Source organism: Rhinopithecus roxellana, chromosome 3 (genome assembly GCF_007565055.1).
Source record: "Rhinopithecus roxellana isolate Shanxi Qingling chromosome 3, ASM756505v1, whole genome shotgun sequence".
NCBI lineage: Eukaryota > Metazoa > Chordata > Mammalia > Primates > Cercopithecidae > Rhinopithecus > Rhinopithecus roxellana.
In genome coordinates, this window is record NC_044551.1 from 63,299,663 (window position 1) to 63,318,956 (window position 19,294).

The following is a 19,294-nucleotide window of genomic DNA, read 5'->3' on the forward strand; positions in this document are numbered from 1 at the left end:
ATAGCTGTGTATTTTTTAAGTCAACAAGATTTGGGAGTTGTTTGTTATAGCAGCATAACCTAGTAAATTTGGTGCAAAATTAAGAAATAAGGATGACGTACCTACAAAATAAAATATATTTGATGGAACTGGTTGGGAGTACAGAAAAATGAGATTAGAAATACGGCCAGAACCATATTATAAGAAACTTTGACACCATGCTAAGAAGTTGACTTGAACCTATAGACAATGAGCAATCGTCGAATGATTCAAAATTGCTCCCTATTAAGTAATATAGTTAATCTCTTGGGTATTCTAATCAGCTGCTAGTTTTACACTTTCTATAAACTTAGGAGATCTGGATCTGGAAAAGTTAGAGAAGATGGGGTTAGCGGTGGCATGCGAAATGAGGGTTAGGCATGCCACCCCTGCTACACTACAACAAGGTGTGCTGTGCTGGGATCCAGAGAAATGTTTCCTTGCCCTAGGAAACAATCTATCTCCTATAGATATAGTGCTATCTCCCTATATCTGAAAAGGGCCACTTTTCTCAGGCTAGGCATTTAGGTCAAAAGATTGTTTTTAGTATTAGTTTTTGAAAAATGAAATCTTTTGGGTTCATCTGTGCTCCTACCTCCTGTTTATTGGACCCAAATTTGTAGCTATCTATTGCCGCTCTGGATTTTCTATTTGTGCTCCACGGTTCCTTTTCAGGTTTGTTTCCGATTACGCTGCCCCGTCTTTCACATTTCCATGCACCCTGCTCTCCAGCAACCCAGAGCACTCAGTGCCCCCCAGATCTCCTGCCTCGGTGACTTGACTTTGCTTCCTGCCCACCCCCAAGGCCCCAGAGTGGGATGTTTGTTATTGTTGGAATTCTACCCATCCCCTAGGACTCAGCAACTCATTCAAAGGATGCCACTTTTTCACGAAGATTCCCTCTCGTGGCAATGAATCTCTGACTTCTCTGGGCTCCTCTTTCTCTAGTAGGACCCTCATCTCACTAAGTAATTGTATTTTAGGAGTTTGCGGACATGGGCACAAATGACTAGACCCAAAGACCCTCAAGGGCAAGAACTGTCTGAATTATCTCAGCAGTCTTCAAAATACTTAGTAGAGCTGTGAGAATATAGGGCACCCAGATTTTGAAATTAAGTAGTGAAATGGAAAGCTTTTCAACTGGAAGCTTAAAAAATTGACTGAAAAGCTTTGTTTAATTTCCCCTGCTTTACTCCTTCAGAAGCAGTCTGTAAAGCACATGTTCTTTTCTACTACATCTCTACCACCTCCCAATTTAGTACCGACTCCAAGTGTCCTTTACTTTCAGATTATTTTCTTTCAGATAGTGATAAAGATGTTTGGTTAGAACACAGTGAATAGCAGTTCCTTTGGAAGGCTATGGCTTGGAAATAAACAGAACACAAATGTCAGTGGGAATCTCTCTTCTGCAGGGAGGAAGAGTGGAGAGCAAACAATGTAGAAATGAAAAAAATGTCACCCAAGAGACTGCAAATGTGTACCAAAGAGAACAGAGTGATGTTTAACTTGGAGGAAAGTGCAACTAACACAAGTAAGGAGAAATAGTCTTAAATACAAATATTTAGGAAGTCAATAAAACTGAGGACTTAAAAAATTTAAATTTAAATTTAAATTTTTAATTTTTATTTTACTTTTGTCACAGGGGCTCGCTCTGTCACCCAAGCTGGAGTGCAGTGGTGTGATCATGGCTCATTGCAGCCTCAAGTTCTTGAGCCCAATCAATCCTCCTACCTCAGCCTCCCGAGTAGCTGGGACTACAGGTGTGTGCCACCACTTCTGACTAAGTTTTTTTTTTCTTTTGTAGAGATGCGGTTTCACCATGTTGACCAGATGTGCTTTTCGTTTGTTTGTTTGTTTGTTTTTTGAGACAGAGCCTCGCTTTGTTGCCCAGGCTGGAGTGTAGTGGTGTGATCTCAGCTCACTGCAACTTCTGCCCTTCTGGGTTCAAGTGATTCTCCTGCCTAAGCCTCCCAAGTAGCTGGGATTACAGATGCACGCCATCACGTCCGGTTAATTTGTGTATTTTTAGTAGAGATGGGGTTTCACCATGTTGGCCAGGCTGGTCTCAAACTCCCGATCTCAGGTGATCCACCTGCCTTGGTCTCCCAAAGTGCTGGGATTATAGGCATGAGCCATTGCGTTCAGCCAGACCAGACTGATCTTGAACTTTTGAGCTCAAATAATCCTCTTGCCTTGGCCTTCCAAAGTGCTAGGATTACAGGCATAAGCCACTGCTCCTTCCTGAAATTGAGGACGTTTTACTGTTGAACAAGACTTGGTTGGGGTGAGGGATGGGAGGAGGGCTAATGGACAACCAAGTAGTCTGATATTTGAGAAATATGACAACCTAAGAGGCCAGTGTTATTCTGAGTTACATAGGAACAGAAATTATCCACAATTGAAGGAGAAAGGAAGGGAGAGAGAAATACTAAAGCTTGGGAAAAAACATCATTGTGGTGTCAAATTCTGCCATGACCTTCTTATGACCTAACATCTTAGGGCTCTAGAAGTTCTAATTTAGTAATATCGAACACCTATGTTTTAAGGTGTGTGTGTTTTCTTTTTTCCAAGAACAATACAGACATTGTTTTCTTGCCAAGTCACAAATCAATTAATGGATTATTTTTATAGTGAAAAGTTCAGGACTTCAAGAGTTAGGCATGCATAAGAAAAGATTTTAAAATGTTCTCAGATAGCAGTATGTTGTAAGTAGACCTTACTGGCACTGGTTTCTTGGCTGTCTGCTTATGATATTTCTCTACTTGAACTATTTCAAAGAGCAGGACTGGAGGCCTACTCTATCTCAGAAAAGGTAGTTAAGAGAGATTTGTCCACGTTAAATCTCCAAAGACACATCCTGGCCATTGCTTCTCTTTCATTAGATGACCTGCCTCCCTTTTCTATATCCGGGGTGAGAAGTAGTAATTAAATTCCAGTATGATTTTAATTGCTTGGGTGCATCAAAGATGGGCTTTTTTCCCCAATGGAGTCATTACAAAGTAGTAAGAATATACAAATTCTCCTAACAGGGTATAATATGAAGACTGTGGAACATCTCATGCTTTTGTTTCTTGTTGAGTTTTAACTTACATAAGTTTTCTTTGGGAAGAAGATAGCCTAGACTTTACTATACCATGCTAGCTAAAGACAGTTTATAAAGTCATTCTGTTCAAGACTGAAAAAAGCATGCGGTATGTAAGTGACAAAGATGCCCCTGGCTTGTTTCACAGGATTGTCCAAGAGTCCTTTCCCTAACCCCTTGATTAAATGTGCCCTCTTTATAAGAAAATGATAGCACCAACTTAAGTTCAGCAAGTTTTAAACTTCGAGGTTATTTTTCAAATGGAAATAGCACAAAAGGAAAGTTATTACTTGTGTCTGGGTGGAACAAAATTGGAGAGAAAGTATTGCATTGGCAATAACTACACCCTTCAGAAAGAATAGGCTAAAATCTTATTTGGGATTATTTTTCTTCTGAAACTTAGTTTAAAGATCACTGGAGATGGTTTTTGCGGTGAGTGCCAATATGTCTCTGTAAGGTTTTAACAGTAAAATGTGCTGCCACTGAAGTTTTGTTGTGCAGAATCAAAAGGTATGTGTGGAAGGCAGAGCTGAGGGAGGTGTTAGATACATTTTCAAGTTGGGTTTACCCCGCAGCAAAATATTTTGATGCTGTTAATATGTATGCTATTCATTAGAAGAGATATCACTTCTTGAATTGCTTCCCAGTGTGTATCTGAGTACCAATTAAATACTTGATAGTTGAAGTAACCAGGCACATATTGTGTATTAACTATCTTAATGACCCACATAATCTGCTAAGAAATAAATTTGTGGGAGAAAAGAATTGGTAGATGGTTTGGATTGAGTAGTCATAGACATTTACACTAGATTTAAATGACAGAAGTAGTGAACCATTTGGAAATACAGGAAGAACTTTCAAGGTGGGGAAAGTGCAAAGACATCAAAGTAGAAATGAGATTGGCCTGCTAGAGGACCAGAAAGAAGGCTATGTGAGGCTGGAGTGGAGAAGTCTGGGGCAAAGTGGTAGAACATGAGGTGGAGAGGGATGCAGATCATATAACGCTTTGCAAGTCAGGATGAGGAACTTAGATTCAGTGCTTAGTAAGATTAGAAGTCATTAGTGTATTTTAAGGGGGAAAATACTGTGGCTGGTGGTGAACTATGGAGTAGAGGAAGGTAAGAGAAGATAGGTTAGGAATTAAGTGGTAGACATTAAGTTGGCTGGGGCAGCTGTCTAGGACTGGGTTGTAGTAATTGGGATGGAGAAGATGGATGAATTTAGGAACAGTTGAGGGAAAGATGATGTGGTGAAGGAAGCCAGGTGAGCAAGCAGATGGGATTGGCCTCTAGGTCCAAGTGGGAAAGCATCGCTTTTCCTACAGGAACTTTCATGTGCATTCAGGCTGTAAGGACCTCAACTTTTAAAAAAGTCATAGTGTTCTCACAAGTTGTTGGGGAGCTGGTTCACCGTTGACTTCTGATCTCTGGAGACATTTTCATAATCAGGGAGCTGCCTTTCTTTTCACTCTTTCACTCTCTTTCTAGACAGTCTTCTTGGATACCAGGAGTTGGTGATGGATGGGTGGGTTGTTGGTTCTAGGGATGGTTAAATTTGCCTGGGCAGCCTCAGAGTTCAAAAAGGAGGGAGAGGGAAGCTTAGCTAAGAACCAGGAGTTTGGTATACTTAATCTCTCGTTTCATCCTACTGATGACTTTGTGAAGTATATCTTTTTAATCCTAGATCTACAAAAGAGAAAGCTGAGTCTTGGGGAGGTCCTTCATTTTGCTCAAAGTCATACAACTTGTACGTGTGTAGCCAGGACGGGAACCAGAGCCTGGCTCTCCGCACTTCCCACACCACTGCTGAATCCGGGTTTGTCTGTTTTCCTTCTCTTCTTTTAACTATCGTCACACAGATTCCATCATAGAACCCATCATGGGGAGGGCCACTATTTCTCTTTCTTTTGTATACTATGTTTTCTTACCCTACCCCACAGAGTAAGGTGCTCAGCAAACGTCGCTGTCTGGAGGCAACACCTGCTTCTCACCGCCACACTTGGGGTTAGGGTGCGAGGCAAGGCAGGGCTGGCGAGGTGGATGGTGCGGCTGCTACCACTGCTAGGTGATGGGAAGCGACTCTCCTGCCCGTGCGTTGCCCCGAAGGCATTTTCCATTTCCTAGGGCCCTCCCGCTTCCCATCCTTCACCTCTAGCCCCTCGGCTTCAGCTCAGGCCCCTCGGGGAGCATCCCTTGCCGAGGGGCTGACAGCATTTGGGGGCGCAGGGTCCTGTTCTCTGCGCTCTAGCCCATCTGTGCGCAGAGCCGCGTTCCCAGGCGCCTGGAGCCCAGCGGGCATTGACGTCAAGCGCCGGCAGAGCGCTGCCTACAGAAGGTTGACCCGGGCCCTCCTCCACACCCCCTTCCTTCTTCGCCTCCTCCCTCTTTCCTGCACGGGGGCTCGGGCTCACTATAAAAGGTGGGAGCTCGGGGCGCCCCAGCAACGAAGAGTTTCAGAACCATGGAGAGCTCCCGCGTGCGGCTGCTGCCCCTCCTGGGCGCCGCCCTGCTGCTGATGCTACCTCTGTTGGGTACCCGTGCCCAGGAGGACCCCGAGCTCCAGCCCCGAGCCCTGGACATCTACTCTGCCGTGGAGGATGCCTCCCACGAAAAGGAGCTGGTCGGTATTTCCCTCGCTCCCAATTCCCTTGAGCTGTCGCGCTGTCCCTTCCTTTGCAAGCCTCCCTCCTCCCCCCACCCCCACTCTTATTCCCAGAGTCAGGGCGCGGGGAGCTGAACGCAACGCCCAGGCACCCACTGCCATCCTAAGAGCGTCTCGAGCCCACGGGCTCCTGGCGGTCTGTTGAGCGAATCCCTCATTCCGGCCCCTCCGAGCAACGGGAGCCTCAGCGGCTCAGAGACCCGCAGTCAGTACCTGGGACAGCGCCCGCTAAGTTTCTACCCCTGGACCATTCCCTGTGTCCGCGGAGTCCCACCGCAGAGACAGTGTGGGTCCGGGGCTCCTTATAACTTAGGGCTGAAAGTGCACACCTGGGCTGGGCTCGCAGCCAAGGCGGCAACTTCAGGCTCCGGGGCGTTATGTTGCAGATCGAAGCGCTACAGGAAGTCTTGAAGAAGCTCAAGAGTAAACGTATTCCCATCTATGAGAAGAAGTATGGCCAAGTCCCCATGGTAAGGTTTGTGGTCACTCCCTTCCCGTGTTTTTCCAGGAGAAATTACACCGACTCGAAACGTACACACAATCTTCTCCCTAGGATGTGGCTAAATAACTTAGGTAATGGACTTGCAGGATTCTGTGGGCTTCTTCTTCCTTGCCGGGTGAGGAAATGGGAAAGCAGGAACAGGGGTTACAAGAAAGTGTAAGTCTATTGTTTGTTGCTCAGGAAAAAGGTCTGATTTTTTCCCCTCTGAATGGGCAAGAAAAGGAGCCAGGAAATGTGATGCTCCCTTTCCCCCACCCCCCACCCCTCGCCACCTAAAAGTGGAAGAAACTAGGATGAAACTAATTATGTAAGTTTCTTTAAAAAATGTACTCTCACTGAAGTTATAAGCACAAGGCTCCCTGTTTCAGACCTGACGGTACGTAGACTTCCTGTGATGGTGATGGGGTCCAATTGCCCCTTTCAAGAAACAGAGATTGCGTTGACTGTGAGACTTGTCTGTTGGGAGCCTGGTTTTTTTCACACTCAATGACCACATATTTTGTTGTTTGCAGTGTGACGCCGGTGAGCAGTGTGCAGTAAGGAAAGGGGCAAGGATCGGGAAACTGTGTGACTGTCCCCGAGGAACTTCCTGCAATTCCTTCCTACTGAAGTGCTTATGAAGGGGCGTCCATTCTCCTCCATACATCCCCATCCCTCTGCTTTCCCCAGAGGACCATACCTTCATCCCTGGAGTTTGGCTTTAGCAACAGATAAAGTTTTTATTTTCCTCTGAAGGGAAAGAGCTCTTTTCCTGCTGTTTCAAAAATAAAAGAGCACATTAGATGTTACTGTGTGAAGGATAATGCCTTGTGTGGTGTTGATACGTGTGTGAAGTATTCTTATTTTATTTGTCTGACAAACTCTTGTGTACCTTTGTGTAAAGAAGGGAAGCTTTGCTTTGAAAATTGTATTTTTGTATGTGGCATGGCAGAATGAAAATTAGAGCTAGCTAATCTTGGTAGATGTCATTGCAACCTGGAAAATAAATCACCCTAAGTGATACAAATTGAAGCATGTACAAATTATACATAATAAAGTGTTTTTAATAATTGCCCATAGTGCATTGTTTTTTCCATGTAAGTAATTTAAGTGGAAATGGTGAGATTAATCATGCTGTTGTTTTCAAAGAGAAATATTTTAAAAATAGCAGCCTATTGGGAGAGTGGCACCTTAGCTCCAAGGAGTTTTGACTGTTAATTAGGAGTTTGCCAAGCCAGTTTTAGTATACTCTATTTTTCTTTGATTGCAGTGATGTGGTGTGTGTGTGTGTGTGTGTGTGTGTGTGTGTGTGAGAGAGAGAGAGAGAGAGAGAGAGAGAGGGAGAGAGAGAGAGAGAGAGATGAATGAGATGGAGATGGTTGGAATTGAGGTGGTATGATTTTGCTTATTAAAACCTTTAGCCAGACCCTTTTAACAGTGAGACCATAAAATATAAACTGTTTCATGTTTTAGTCACATTAAAAGCAATTTGAAAAACTAGAACTTTGTTTTGACAATTCCCTTATTAGAAAATATACATTGATTTAAAGATAGATATGGGCTGTTTAGGGTTGTTATTTGCCTAAAGGCTCTAAGGTTATGAGACCCATTCCTTCCCACAAGTAAATTCACACTCTTGGAAAATTCTCTATTCCAGGAGAAACAGTCATTTCAGAAAATAGTTTTAAGGGGAACAAATAAAAATTGGGGGAGGTGAGAATTCAACTCAAGAAATTAAAACATATTAAATGTAAAGTTAAGTAGCCTTTAAATGTTTCTGAGTGCTTATTTGAGGTCACATTTCCAAGGGTTTAAACCAGACTAAGTAACATCTAAGTAGCAGTATCACGAGAGAAACAAATATTAACAGCTTCCTAATCTAAACTCAAGAGGCACTTGCATAATAGCAGATTTTTAAAATAAAGCCCCTCCACTGATTCATAGGGAGTTTTCTGATAGAAAATATTCTTATACACAGTTACCATTTGCAGTGTGATTATTACTATTAGCATGGCTAATCTTGCAGGATAGATATTATTACTATTTTTCAGAGTAGAAAACAGAAGGCAAGAGAATTATGGAATTTGCTTACATCATACAATCCTAAATAATAATTTTAGCTTTAATCCCTTTGACTCCAAAAATTTGTCCTTTTTCTCCATGTCACTTCAGGCAATCAACAGACTAGGCTTTGAATTCCCCAGAAAACGTATCATTCTTTAATAAAAATTGCTCACTGGGGGCCAAGGTGTATTTTTTGGAACTGCACTTCCACTTGAATTCCCTTACACAAGGCTGTATGTGATTAGAATGTGATGTTTTTCTTTGTTTGTTTGTTTGTTTGTTTTGGTTTTTTTGAGACAGGGTCTCACTCTGTCACCCAGGCTGAAATGCAGTGGCATGATTATGGCTCACTGCAGCTTCGATCTCCCAGGCTCAAGTGATCCTCCCACCCCAGCCTTCTAAGTAGCTGGGACCACAAGCATGCACCACCATGCATAGCTAACGTTTGTATTTTTAGTAGAGATGGAGCTTTGCCTTGTTGTCCAGGCTGGTCTCAAACTCCTGGGTTCAAGCGATCGGCCTGCCTTGGCCTCCCAAAGTGCTGGGATTACAGGTGCGACCCACGCCGCCCAGGCAGAATGTGGTACGTTTTAACCTTTAATAAGTGCAAATAGTTATTTAATAGTTTCACAGTCTGCTACTTTTCCAGAAATCATTTCAGTTAGAAAATTCTTGAGCCCCTTAACTATTCCTATCTGTATCATTCCTAAATAAATCAGATCAGGAAATTGCTTTGGTGAACAGGCAGGACCATCAGGGATAACATACAGAACTGCCTTCTCTCCTTATTATTATTACTTTTTTAGAGACAAGGTCTCACTCTGTTGCCTAGTCTGGAGTGAAATGGTGCCATCCTAGCTCACTGCAGACTCAAATTCCTGGGCTTAAGGAATCCTCCCACCTCAGCTTCCCAAATAACTAGGACTACAGGTGCACACCAACACAACTGGCTGATTTTTAAAAATTATGTTTTGTAGAGATGGGATCTTGCTTTATTGCCCAGGCTAGGTCTTGACCTTCTGGGCTCAGACGATCCTCCTGCCTCTGCCTTCCAAAACACTGAGATTACAGGTGTGAGCCACCACACCTGGCCAGAACTGCTTTCCCTTTTAGCCTGGTGTGCTTCCCCAAAAGCAAGAGATGCTGGAGGAATTTGGAGTTCAAAGAAAGGAATACGAACTTGACTCTAAACCTTTTTAGCTTGTTCCCCTCACCCCTACCTCTACTCTGTCATCCCTCCTTTCTTGTTTGATAAGACTAAGGGATACGGACAAGTGGCTATGGGAAATTGGGAATGGGGAATCTGTGGGCTCTGTATGAAGAGGCTTTTTTTTTTTTTTTCAAAAATTTTGTCTGGGGGCCCAGATTTTTCAGTTAATAGTGCTAACATGTTCTGCACTAATGATAGCAGCACTTTATCTTCAATGGCTTGTTAAAAGTAACTTTGCCTTTCCATTTTATCAATATTGGAATGATCAATCTTGGTGAGTGTTGGGGTAGAAGACCAGAGCTGGAGTCCAAGGTTCTGCCCTGTCATACAGCCATAGCTGCTGATCCCACGGGGTGAGTGGCTCATACATCCCATAACCCAAGGGCCAGGTTCCTTTCTCAGAGGTTAACATCTAATCCCCCTACATCCTGGGCATTGCTCAGCATGCAAGAGGCAGTGGAAAACCACACACCTGCTCCTGCTCTTGTCCCCATCATGAGTCCCCTCGTCCCCTTAAATGATGTTGTAGACAGGCTATATGTGCTGCCTGGTCATTCATCTTGTCTGCTTGATAGTGGTACATCTTACCGATAGATTTTATAACGATGTTTTTCCATGCATGGGATAAACTCCACTGAGTTATGAAAAATTTTATAACACATTATTGGCTTCTATTTGTTGGCATATATTCTAGAACTTTTAAATCTATGCTCCTAAGAAAAATTGATTTGTAATTTTATTTTCTTATACTGTCATTGCTTAGTTTCAGTGTTAGACTGTAACAGCTTCATCAAATGAATTAGGAAGTTTGTTTTCCCCTTCTCTTTCCTTGTCTTTTGAAATAGTTTGTAAAGAGAGATTGTCTGCGACTGTTTGGTTAAATTCTTTTGTGGGCGGAAGACTTTGATTACTGAGTCAATTTCTTTAACGATTTTTTTAAATGATCTTAGAACTATGACTGGGGATAGATGAGACATGAGAGATCTGCACACTTCAATTGGACTTAATTTAAATCTAGTTAGGAAGGATGTTAAAAAAGATCTAAGAATAGAATAAGGAAGAACTAAGTTTTTGCATTTATAAGTTGAAGGATAACTTTAAAACCCAAGATAGCACTTGATTAATCTTTGCTGTGCATAAAAACTACTATCAGAGATATAAAACCAACCAACCAAACCACTCACATAGATAGCTATTGGTTTATTCTGTTTTCCTGAGTCCATCTTAAAGGTTCTATATTTTTCTGGAAAATTGTCTTTTTCATTTAAGTGATGAAAATCATTGGCATTGGATTCAAATCTATTCTGTAAGTATAATTTCGTCCCACTTTCATTTCTAACATTGCTTAAATACTCCTTCTCTTTTTTGGGGGAGGGGATTTGTGTATTTATTGGTCTTTGTGTTATTAATCCTCTATAGTTGCTTTGTTTTCTAGCTTACTGATTTCTCGTATTTTCTTTGTTTCTTTCTATTTTCTTAGGCTTTACTTTCTAGTTCCTCGAAAATTAATTTATTCCAATAGTTTGGAGTTTTACTACATATTTTTATAGTTGTAAATTTGCTTTGAAGTAGCAATTCTTTAGTGTAGTGGTGTTATTGTGACTTACTACAACCTCGAACTCCTGGACTCAAGTGATTCTCCTGCCTTAGCCTCCAGATTAGCTAGAACTACAGGTGCACATCACCATACCTGGCTAATTTTGAATTTTTTGGGATAGAGATTGGGTCTCGCTATGTTGCCCAGGCTAGTTTTGAACTCCTGGCCTCAAGCAATCCTCCTGCCTTGGCCTCCCAAAGTGCTGGGACTAGTGGTGGGAGACACTGCACCTGACCCTGAAGTATCACTTCTGATGTGTGTTAGGATAAGTGATACTAGCCATTGTAACCAATTGCTCCAATACTAGACCCAAGTCAGATTCTGACACTGGGTTGTGGGGTTCCTCATGTGAATCTCCTCCAACAACGACTGAGGGAGTCTAGATTTCTCATTTTGGGATGCATATATATATATATATATAATTTATTTTATTTTATTTTTTTTGAGACAGAGTCTCATTCTGTTGCCCAGGCTGGAGTGCAGTGGCGCAACCTCAGCTCACTGAAACCTCTGCCTCCTGGGTTCAAGCGATTCCCTGGCCTCAGCCTCCTGAATAGCTGAGACTACAGGCACATGCCACCACGCCCGGCTAATTTTTTTGTATTTTAGTAGATACAGGGTTTCATCATGTTAGCCAGGATGGTCTCGATCTCCCTGACCTCTTGATCCGCCCACTTTGGCCTTCCAAAGTGCTGGGATTACAGGTATGAGCCACCATACCTGGCCTCATGGCATCTTTATTTGGATGTGTAGTAGGAGTCTTTGAGTTGAGACTTCCTTCTGCTTTCTAGCCTCTTTTAAAATAATCTGATATTTCATGTCCAGATTTTTAATATTTAAATTTTTATATACTTCACTTTAGGAGTGATTTGTTAACATTTGCCTTAAGCCTTGCAACCACAGAGCAACAATTTTCTTTACCAAATTCTAAGTTTTATTGTTCATCATTCATTCTTTTATAAAATCATCTCAATTCTTGAGTTCTTTATTTCAATTAATTGGAGTCTTTCTTCAAGTAACTTTTTGAGGATGGGTACTTGGGTACTATGTTTCTGAATCTTCGCATTCTTGAGTTTGGGTTTACTTTGCTCTTGCAAGGAACTTTTTTTTCTTTTTTTTTATAACAGGTATCGAAACTTCTTCCCATGCGATTAATACATTGTTTCCTGGTATTGGGATAAGGGAAATCTTTCACTGTAGTTGCCTTTTTCCCAGGTATCTTGTCTCTTTCAGTCTCTGAGTAGGTGTTTTTTCCTATATTTGAGCTTCATGTATGTCACTCAGGGCATCTTGATATAGGTCTGTCTCTATCTTGTCTGAGTCTTGTTGAGCTCTTTCGATGGAAACATTCAAGATTTGCTTTGGGTGAGTGAAAGGTATTTCTCTCATTTCTTTGCTTACTGTTTCTCTGTTGTGTGCTCAGTTTCTTTCTGGGATTCCTTTTACATAAGTATAGGTTCTGTCATATCCATGTTTATGTGAATTGCACCTTCTTTTCTCCTTTTCATCTTGGTGTTTGTCCTCTGAGTCCTGGGAGAAAAAATCTTGAGACTGTTCTCTAATGAATAGATTTGGTTTTATTCTGTAAATAATCTACCGTCTACTGGATAAGTCTCTACAATCATTTTCCCAGACTCCCTTTTCTCATAGTTCTGGTGTAAAAAGCAAATGCTCCTGCAAGGAAAAGACCACTCACTCGGACTTCCCAGGGGGTGGGTTTTCCACAGCCTCTTTTTCGGTGACAGCAGAGAAGTTGAGCTATCAGGGCTCTGTAGGGAGACATTGGGACCAGATTTATCACATTTTGTTAACACCTGTCCCTGGCTGGAGATCTCAAAGGCTAGCATATGCCCTCAAAGGGAGAAAGGGTACGGTGAGTGCTGAGATGGGACGTAGGAATGGTACGTCTTGTTCTCTAAATCACGTTATGATTATAAGAGCAGTGGATTTTTTTAATGTAAGGAGTAATAAAATCCTGTGTTCTGAGTTGGGGAAGGGTTGAAGGAGAGAAGACATCTGGAGAAGGAATTTGGGGAAAAACATAAATACCGAATGAACATTTATTAAGTGATTTGCTGTGTAATGTGTATTGGAAACCTCTTTTCTTGTTCTCCAATCAGTTTTTCAGTGAATTCTTTGTTACTTCAAGTAACAGTTAATGTGGTTTTATTTTAAAAAAATGCTAGACCAGATGCCGTGGCTTATGCCTGTAATCCCAGCACTTTGGGAGGCCAAGATGGGCAGATTGTTTGAATCTAGGAGTTTGAGACCAGCCCGTGTAACATAGTGAAACCTCATCTCTACAAAAAATACAAAATGAGTGAGGGGTGGTGTCACATGCCTGTAGTCCAGCTACTCAGGAGGCTGAATGAGAGGACCACCTGAGCCTGAGGAGCTTGAGACTGCAGTGAGTTGTGGTTGTGCCACTGCATTCTAGCCTGGGTGACAGAGTTGTACTCTGTATCACAAAAAAAAAGTAAAAAGTGGCTTATCAAATTTATTTCCTTTGACCAATATCCAGTATAGCAAGATAGATATATTCATTCATTCATTCATTCATTCATTCACCCCTTTATTTGTTATTCAACAGACATTTTAAAGCATCTTTTCTGCGTCAGGCACTGTGGTAGGCTCCAGAGATGCAGCAGAGAAGAAAACAATAAAGACTGCCACCTTCAAGGAGCTTATGATGTTACACAATGAGAAGGCTGTGTTTAGGAGGGACCTGTACAGGTGAACCTATGGAGGGAGAAAGATTCCTACTGTGGCGTTGAATTCCTCTTCACTGGGAATTTGTCCTGGTCCTCTCTTCTCTTGCTTGTTCCCACACAATACTCCTCACTTTCCTTTTCCTAGGTTGTCTGGATCCCTTCGGTTTGTGTATCTCAGCTCCTGATAATGGTTTCCATCCCTTTGGTTCTGATAACCCATTTTGGATACACCCTCCAGGTACTCTTCAGCACTGATCTAGTGCAGTTCTCAATTTTGGCCCCTGGTTTCCAATTTCTGTGGTTGCTGTAAGAGACCACCCCCTACCCTTAACTTTCCAACAGGTCCCTGGAACCAGTCCTAATTCCCACATAGCCATTCTGTAGGGAGAATCTGATAGTATCCACCATCTACAAGAGGGACCCGCCCCCAGTTTTAATTCACAAACACTTCTGCATGAAAACCCAGTCTATTTGGATGAGAACAGCCAAACCTATGTGTGCAGACTCCAGAAGGCAGAGCTACATACCCATGGCCTTGCTTCTCTGCCCACCGTCCCTGTTTCCCCAGAGCACTTCTACGCTGTCACCAAGGACAACTGCACCAAGGGCTGTCTGCTCTCTGGATAATTGAAACCATTAGTAATTTACCCAACTCTGGCTGCTGCCTTTCATTAATTATCACTGTGCTAATGATGTCCCTCAGGAAAAGGAAAAAATAATAATTCTACCTCCAATGTAGGCTGTGTAGAGACAGACCATCTTTCATAAATAAATCAGGCGTGGATGTTTTGCCTTGAATTCCTTTGAACTCTTCCCTCACAGAGACAGAGGAGGTGGAAGTGGGCGTAATAGGATCAAATAAAGCAGGTGTTTAGCCTGTCTGTTCTTTCAGCTAGGAGGCGGGGTCACCTTTACTGATACGCCTTTCTCAGTAAAGGAAAGACTTTCTTAAAATGTAGCGAAAGGAACTGGATACAGTCCTCTAAAACAAAATCGTAAAGTCATGGATGGGTAAAACCACTGATACCCTGTTTAAATCACTACATTTGCAATTTAAGAAGACATTTCCCCCCATTTAATCTCACCTTGCACAGTCAAGGAGGACTAAATGAGTTAACATATATGAACAGTACCTGAACACTATAAGAACTCAATAAGGGTTAGCTATTCCAAAGAATAAAGCTAAGTTCTGCAGCATTTCCTGGGCTCTCTGAGTTTGTGAGTGACGTCTATAGGGTTTGTTCCATGACATCTCTTGTAGACATGGTGGGACATAATGATGGGGTTTCCCTATTCAATCTGAGCAACAGTTTGGTCACTCCTGTACTCTTAGTAAGAAGGAGCAGATAGACACAGAGTAGACTTTCAAGTGGGATGTCTAGATCAAGACAGACTTAGGGAGCTTGAAGCTAAATGCTCTAAAAGTTTTAGCAGCCCTTTGGCTGTAGTGGGTAGTTAATTATTGTAGAATCCTTAACTTGTTCTGGAATTCTGAAAATTTTATTGAGTAGTGAGAGGAGACCATGCATTCATCCAATAACTCTTTGAATAACAAGCATGTTACTCAATTCATGGTGAAAATTTTTCTTTTTTAGTTTTTTATTCCTAACTTTATTGCTGTTTTCACAAAAATTGAATAAAAGAGAAAATAAGGAGAAAATCATCACTCCTGTTCATTTTTCAAGACTTGGGGGCTCTTTTCCTTCCTGAATCTTCCTTATGAGGCTGAATCTTGCTATTCTCTGTGAGTGTTCTTTTTTTGCCCTTTTAAAAAATTATAGGCCAGGTTGTGGTGGCTCACACCTGTAATCCCAGCAGTTTGGGAGACTGAGCCCAGGAGTTCGAGATCAGCCTGGGCAACATGGCAAAACCCTGTCTCTACAAAAAATACGCAAAATTAGCTGACTGTGGCGGCATGCACCTGTAGTTCCAGCTACTTGGGAGGCTGAGGTGGGAGGATCACCTGAAATTGGGAGGTGGAGGCTGCAGTGAGCTGAGATTGTGCCACTGTACTCCAGCCTGGGTGACAGAGTGAGACTCTGTCTCAAAAAAATTATAGCAAAATATACAAAACATAATGTTTGTCATTTTAATCATTCATAGTTGTACAATTCATTGGTATTAAACACATTCACAATGTTATGTAACCAACACCATTATCTATACTCAAAACTTTTTCATCACCCCCAACAAAACTCTGTACCCATTAAACAATAACCCTCTCCCTAGCTCCTGGTAACCTCTATTTTACTTTCTGTTTCTATAAATATGCCTATTCTAGGTAACTCATATAAGTGGAATCATACAATATTTGTTCTCCTGTGTTTGGCTTAGCTACCTAAACGTGTTTTAAAGGTCCATCCATTTTGTAGTATGTATTAAACTGTCATTTGTTTTTATGGAAGAATAACATTCCCTTGTATGTATACACCACGTTTTGGTTATCCACTCATCTGTTTATAGGCACTGGGTTGTTTCCACCTCTTGGCTGTTGTGAATATGCTGAGAAGAATATTGTAATACAAATATCTGTTGGAATCCCCCTGCGTGTGTTCTTGCTAGAGCTGACCCCTTTAGAATGCTTCCCTTCCTCAATGCTATGAGATGGGTTGGGAGCCTTTTGTCCCCTGGGAGCCTTCCTCTTCCTCATGGCCCTTGGAAGACTTTAGGGGAGGTAACTTTAGGCTGATACTGAAGACCTTAGGGAGAAAGATTCCCCTTTTCTTTATTACATTTCCCCACAGGCTTATCTTTCCTTTTCTCTTTTCACCACTGGTGAAATCGCAAAGAACTAAGAGAGAGTATGAGCCTAGAGGCAGTGGAATTAGGAGGTCACTCAAATCGTTTTTGATTAGGTTACTCAAGTCAAACTAGACCAGCCAAAGCATGACCTTCTGAAATACAATTCAGTTTACCAATCCAGGTTTCTGCAGAGAAGGTTGAAGGCAAGGCGATACTTGGTGATACTGCTCTGACGTTATCATCTCTGTCCATTTCTCTAATAGGATCCTGGTTGGGGCTCTAAGGCCTGCTTAAACCTTAGCAGGTGGGTGCTAGAGAGTTTAGGGATCTCATTCACTTTTTTCTATTTCTTTCTTTCTTAATCACTTGACTTACATCTGGTATATTCAGCAGAGTGACCTGGGCATATCCTCAGGGAAAGCTCTACACAAAGAGCGGGGCTCCTGCATTGGAAGAGACCTTTCAGGGACACTTCAAACCATGCCTGCAGCTGGAAGCTGTTGGGCAGTGCGCACTACCGAGCTGGTCATATTTGAGTTTTGAGGGGGAGAGGAAGCAGTTTCTGGGTGAGGGCAGGTTTCTTACTGATCTCAGACTGTCAGTAAAGTTGTGTTTCCTTGTAGGTGAAGGCTTAGGTAGAGATCAGAGCTCTCTTGCCCTAGGTAGAATCTGGAATCTGGTTTTTATGAAGCCAGAGATCCATTCTGGGGCCACAGTAGGCTTATATCGAACTGTAACTGGCAGGGCAGTCTTGCTTTCTTTGGCAAGGCCATTGCAAATGGTAGAGGGTTCTGATGGCTGCCTCTAGTTAGTGGGATCCAGTGCTGCTGCTCATTTCTAGAACTGCAACAGGCTCCCCTCAAACTAGACTGGACTCCTTGGCTTGGTACCAGATGTTTGATGGATTATTTTTTTCTTTGCCCTGTTTCTCAACCTGTTTTCAGCAATCTTCTTCCTGGTCTGTCACACTAGATAAAATATATATTTCTGCAAAAAAGAGATGCATCACAAAGGGAATACATATGTTCATAATGTCACAAAGAGATAATACATTGAAAAGACTGATAAGGCCAGATACAGTGGCTCACACCTGTAATCCCAGCATTTTGGAAGACCAAGGTGGGAGGATCACTGGAGGCCAGGGGTTTGAGACCAGCCTGGGCAACCTAGCAAGACCCTATCTGTAGAAAAAAGAAAAAATTAGCCAGGCATGATGGTGCACACCTGCAGTCCCAGCTGCTCAAGAGGCTGAGGTGGGAGGATCACTTGAGCCCAGGAATTTGAGGTTACAGTGAGCTATAATCATGCCACACACTTCAGCCTGGGCAACAGAGCAAGACCTTGTCTCAACAAACAAACAGACAAACAAACAAAATTATTGAAATCAAAAAAGACAGCACAAAATTTGGACCCTGACAGTCTGGGTTTGAGTACTAGTTTCATTACTATTTAGATAGACAATCTTGGGCAAGTTATTTAACCCCTCCGAGCTTCTTTTTCCTCATATATAAAATGGGAATACAAATAATAACATTTAGGATTGTTGGGAAAGTAAAATATTAATGCATGTTAAGTACTTAAAACAGTGGCCTATTTAAATATTTGGTTTTATTTTTTAGTGATGGTTTACTACTCTTTCCCTCAATAACTTCCCAGGGATAAGGACAATGTTTATTTTGCTTACCCCTGGATCCCTAGAGATAAGCACAATGTCTGGAACAAAATATAAGTACAATAAATATTGTTGTATGAGAGGATACTTTTTAATGGTTTAAGGTTCTTTAAAGTCAGGAGAATAAAACAGTTGAGGAAGTGCAGGGTTTTGGAGTTAAGCACATGGCCAAGGCTTTGTTGTGTTTCTGACTTCCTGAGAGACAGGCTTGTCACGTACCTACAGCTGCAGCAAGATCTTGTGTTCTGCTCTTTTTGGAGAAATAGAGAAACAGAAAAAGCACAGGAAATGGAATTGTAAGGGATGATTGTTATGAGGGGCTGTGTGCATGGCTCACAGGAGAATGCGAATTATGTTTCCAATCAATTCAGAAAAATCAAGGTTAAAGGGGAAATGAAAATGATACTGGAGATTTTAAATAAATGGGATGAGCATAAAGGAAAGAAGTGGCCTTCAGTAACGGAGGCATCACTAGTATATATATTTTTTGACAGGGTCTCACCCAGTTGCCCAGGCTGGAGTACAGTAGCATGATCACAGTTCACTGCAGCCTTGACCTCCAAGGCTCATGCGATCCTCCTATCTCAGCCTTCAAGTAGCTGGGACCACCAGTGTGCGCCACCACACCCAGCTAATATTTTTAAATTGTGTTTGTAGAGATGCGGTCTCACTATATTGTCCAGGCTGGTCTCGAACTCCTGGGCTCAAGGGATCCTCCCACCTCGGCCTCCCCAGATGCTGGGATTACAGGTGTTAGCTACTGTGCCCTGCTGTACATTTCCATTGGGCTGGTTGGGATGCCTCTACAGAGGAGCAGATTTCTCCACCCCCAGGACATAGGAAACTTAGTGTCACAAACTTTTGTCAGCTATGTCTTCCAAGGGAGCTTTTGGATTGTACCCACTGGACTCTCTACAGCAGACATGAATTAAGTGATATCCTAGTAACGATAAAAAATAATTACTTCTGATTTCCTACTCACCCCAGTCCTCACTTTATTTTTCTACAATCTTCCCCTAGATAACACTAAATCTCTATTCTGGCCCATAATAACAG

General features: G+C 42.2%; 1 protein-coding gene across 1 annotated transcript; it reads left to right on the forward strand.

The window, feature by feature from the left end:
* Positions 1 to 5,433: 5,433 nt before the first annotated feature.
* Positions 5,434 to 7,046, forward strand: CARTPT (CART prepropeptide). The gene is made up of 3 exons (XM_010380260.2): positions 5,434 to 5,719; positions 6,148 to 6,231; positions 6,776 to 7,046. Exons 1-3 carry the CDS (start codon positions 5,561 to 5,563, stop codon positions 6,881 to 6,883), a joined length of 351 nt encoding a protein of 116 aa, XP_010378562.1. The 5' UTR covers positions 5,434 to 5,560; the 3' UTR covers positions 6,884 to 7,046.
* The last annotated feature ends 12,248 nt before the right edge of the window (positions 7,047 to 19,294 follow it).